Genomic DNA, 1,543 nt, shown 5'->3' on the forward strand with positions numbered 1-1,543 from the left:
ATCCTCTTCAACTTTTTTCATCAGTGTTTTACAGGATTTTGTGTAGATCTTTCACTTTTTGGGTTAAATTGATTCCTAGGTATTTTACACATTTTTAGCTATTATAAATATAATTACTTTATTTCTTTTTCAATTTTTTTGGCTATTACTGTATATAAATCCTGCTAATTATGCTATGTTGATTTTTTTATCCCTGCACTTGACAATTTGTTTAACATTTTTAATGTTTTTGAGTGGAACCTTTATAGTTCTCTAAATATAACTTCATGTCATGAGCAGACAAGAATAATTTGACTTCTTTCTTTCCAATTTTGATGCTCTTTATATCTTTATCTTGATCTTGCCTAATTTCTCTTGCTGAAACTTCTAGTACTATATTGAATAAAAGTGGTGGAAGTGGGCATCCTTGTCTAATTGCAGATTATGAAGAAATAGCTTCAATTTTTTCCCATTGAGCATGATGTTAATTGTAGGTTTGTTATATATAGCCTTTATTGTTTTGAGGTATGTTCTTTCCATACCTAGTTTGTTGTTAAGTGACCTTAAATTTTCTCAAATGCTTTTTGGCATCTAATAAAATCATTATGTAATTTTGCCTTTGATTCTGTTAATGTGGTGTATCACATATATTGATTCGCGTATGTTGAACCATCCTTGGAATGAATCAAACTTGATCATGATGAATTATGTTTTTAATGCGTTGTTGTATGTGGTTGTTAGTATTTTATTAAAAGTTTTTGGAACACGGGAGCGCCGCACCAGCTGGTATGGAGGAGCGGGGCGATTCCGAGCCAACTTCCGGCTGCAGCGGCCTGGGTCCGGGCGGTGTTCGCGGCTTTGGTGACGGCGGCGAAGCTCCCTCGTGGGTCCCCGAAGATGCCTGGATGGGCACTCACCCTAAGTATTTAGAAATGATGGAATTAGATATAGGAGATGCCACCCAAATTTACGTAGCATTCTTGGTTTACCTGGACCTCATGGAAAGCAAAAGCTGGCTTGAAGTAAACTGTGTAGGATTACCAGAACTCCAGCTCATCTGCCTTGTTGGTATTGAGATAGAAGGGGAGGGGTTACAGATTGTGGTGCCTACCCCCATCACTGCTTCTCTCAGCCATAACAGGATAAGGGAGACCTTGAAGGCATCTCGAAAATTGCAAGGTGATCCAGATTTGCCGATGTCTTTTACTTTGGCCATAGTGGAGTGTGATTCTACAATAGTCTATTATAAACTTACTGATGGATTTATGCTGCCAGATCCTCAGAATATTCTCTTAGAAGATGACATCTATGTTTCCTGATGCTTGTTTTATTCAGACAAGATTGGATTTGAGACCCATCGGACTGCTTTATCTTTTATCTCAGAGTTAGTCAGGGTTGACTTAGATAGTGAGGGTTGACTTCCCCATTCCATAAGGTTTTCATTCTGAAGAATAAAACTTCCCCAGGTAGAAGACTTTCTCCTTAAAAAATATAGGGTGATTTCTTTAAAACTTTCTTATCTAGAGACACTTTAATTACGGTTGTACACAGGTTTATGCCTAGG

The 1,543-nt window shown here is 37.5% G+C and overlaps 1 protein-coding gene across 1 annotated transcript; it reads left to right on the forward strand.

Annotated features, from left to right (window-relative positions):
* Nucleotides 1-767: 767 nt before the first annotated feature.
* Nucleotides 768-1,298, forward strand: LOC100589744 (tRNA-splicing endonuclease subunit Sen15-like). The gene is made up of 2 exons (XM_003269001.1): nucleotides 768-1,123; nucleotides 1,265-1,298. The coding sequence occupies exons 1-2, from the start codon at nucleotides 768-770 to the stop codon at nucleotides 1,296-1,298; spliced, it is 390 nt and encodes a 129-aa protein (XP_003269049.1).
* Nucleotides 1,299-1,543: the final 245 nt, after the last annotated feature.

Source organism: Nomascus leucogenys, chromosome X, assembly GCF_006542625.1.
Source record: "Nomascus leucogenys isolate Asia chromosome X, Asia_NLE_v1, whole genome shotgun sequence".
Taxonomy (NCBI): domain Eukaryota; kingdom Metazoa; phylum Chordata; class Mammalia; order Primates; family Hylobatidae; genus Nomascus; species Nomascus leucogenys.